The sequence below is a fragment of the Neophocaena asiaeorientalis genome, unplaced genomic scaffold, assembly GCF_003031525.2.
Source record: "Neophocaena asiaeorientalis asiaeorientalis breed wild unplaced genomic scaffold, Neophocaena_asiaeorientalis_V1.1 scaffold85, whole genome shotgun sequence".
Taxonomy (NCBI): Eukaryota; Metazoa; Chordata; class Mammalia; order Artiodactyla; family Phocoenidae; genus Neophocaena; species Neophocaena asiaeorientalis.
Genome location: NW_020174301.1, coordinates 1,222,729 through 1,224,489, shown reverse-complemented (window position 1 = coordinate 1,224,489; position 1,761 = coordinate 1,222,729). Strand labels below are relative to the sequence as shown.

The 1,761-nt window shown below is 57.9% G+C and overlaps 1 protein-coding gene across 1 annotated transcript in view; it reads right to left on the bottom strand.

Moving 5' to 3' along the window:
* MXI1 (MAX interactor 1, dimerization protein) overlaps nt 1-1,287 on the bottom strand; it is a 103,600-nt gene extending 102,313 nt beyond the window's left edge. Inside the window, exon 1 of the mRNA XM_024755975.1 lies at nt 709-1,287. Within this exon, the coding sequence (XP_024611743.1) occupies nt 709-970 (262 nt within the window). The 5' untranslated portion in view covers nt 971-1,287. The remainder of the gene's footprint in view (nt 1-708) is intronic.
* Between the last annotated feature and the right edge of the window lie 474 nt (nt 1,288-1,761).

The following is a 1,761-nucleotide window of genomic DNA, read 5'->3' as shown; positions in this document are numbered from 1 at the left end:
TTGTCTTTGCCTGTGTGTTTGTTTGGGGGGGGGGGGGGGGAGGCGGTGAGGAAACCACAGGGCACCAGAGGCGCAGGAGGACTGTATCCGTGGACGCGATGGCCTGAGCCCAGCCTTGCTGCGAGAGGAGAGGAAAAAGCAAAGTAGACAGGAGGGAGAAGAAGAGCCGAGCCAGCCCGAGCCCACGCCGTGGAGGGCTGTTTGGTTGTTGGTGTTATCGTTGTCGTGTGTGTGTGTGTGTTTTCTTTCTGCAACCGCTAAGCTCTGCCTACAGTTTCCAACTTTCGGCTTCTAATCCCCACCCCACCCAGGAACGAGCGACAGAAAAACAACACTTGTCTGCCCGAGAAGGCTCCGGAAAAAAAAAAAAAAAAAAAGGAAGAAAGGCGACCTCGAAGAGATGAGCTCTCGGCTCAGTTGTCAGCAAACAACAACACTCCCCCGCTCCTCGGCCCAGCGGTCCTGCCAGCCTCTGGGAGACGGATAGACGGACGCACCGACAGGCCCCCCCCTTCCCCCCGCTCGTCTTTGTTACATCTTTAGCAGCTTTGTGCGTGCGTGTCCTTTCTCCGGTGTCATCGGCTTTACTGCCGAGGGCTGGATGTGTGTGTGTTGGGGGAGGGGGGTCAAGCAGGCGACAGGGGTCGCCCAAATGGGCGAGGAAGAAAGAGCCGGGCGCCGAGGAGGAGCCAGCGCCCCCAAACTTACTTTTGTTTTCTTTCTCGATCTGCTCCAGGTAGCTGGCGGCCTCGAGCAGAATCTGCACGTTCTGCAGAAAAGTGTTGATGTGCTTCTCCATCGAGTTCTCGCTGGTGTTGAAAATGTCCGAGAAGGGGCACCTGAGCTTGGCCCCCGCGAGCTCCTCTGGCTGGGCCGGGGGCTCGGGCGCGGTCACGGCCGGGGGCGCGGCGGGGGCCAGCCCCGCACCCTCGCAGCGCGCCTCCTTGCGCGGCCGCCCGCGTTTGCCCATGGAGGAACCGGGGTCCGCCGAGCTCGTCCTGTTTTGGGGCGGCGCGGCCCGGCCAAGCTCCGGGCCCCAGGGGAGAACCGGCTGGCTGGAGCGAAGAAGGCGCCGAGGCGAGGAGGCGACCTGACTTCCCGAGCCTCGCTCCGTGCAGTTGTGTGTCTGAGTGTGAGTGTGTGTCCGTCTCGCAGTGGGTCTGTGTGTATGGGAGATTGAATGAACCTACAGGACAGACGGAGGCGCTCTGGCGCCTGGGTCCTAGTGCGAGCCGGTCGCCGTCAGACCGGTCAAAATAAAAGGTGGAGACAAGCGAGGCAGGGACCGCCCCCTGCCCGTCCCCGCACACTCCCCGACTCTATCCAAATCTTACCACATTGTAGAGCGTAGGATTTAAACACGAATGGAAAAAAATACTCGAAGGCTGTGAGCGCATCGGCATAAAAACAAACTACTTAGCTATCTTTTTCTTCACATAAGAGTAATACCGATGCCTGGCACATAGTAGGTTTCCAACAAATGGGGGCTGCTATGACTTAAAAAATAAAAGCCCAATCCAAGATATCGTCACATGTGACCTCAAGTTCTCTTCCCCCAATGCACGCACACTCACTCACTCACTCACTCACAGACGCACGGGCATCTACCTTCACGGGGCCAAATGAAATCCCCAGGCCACCAAATCCCAGTTACAGATTTACTCACTCTTTCTTTCTCCCTTCGAATGCAAAGTTATTTTCCAGGAAGCGGGAGGAGGTGTAAGCATCTCTCCCCACACTCCTCTTCCCAGCCATAGTCCA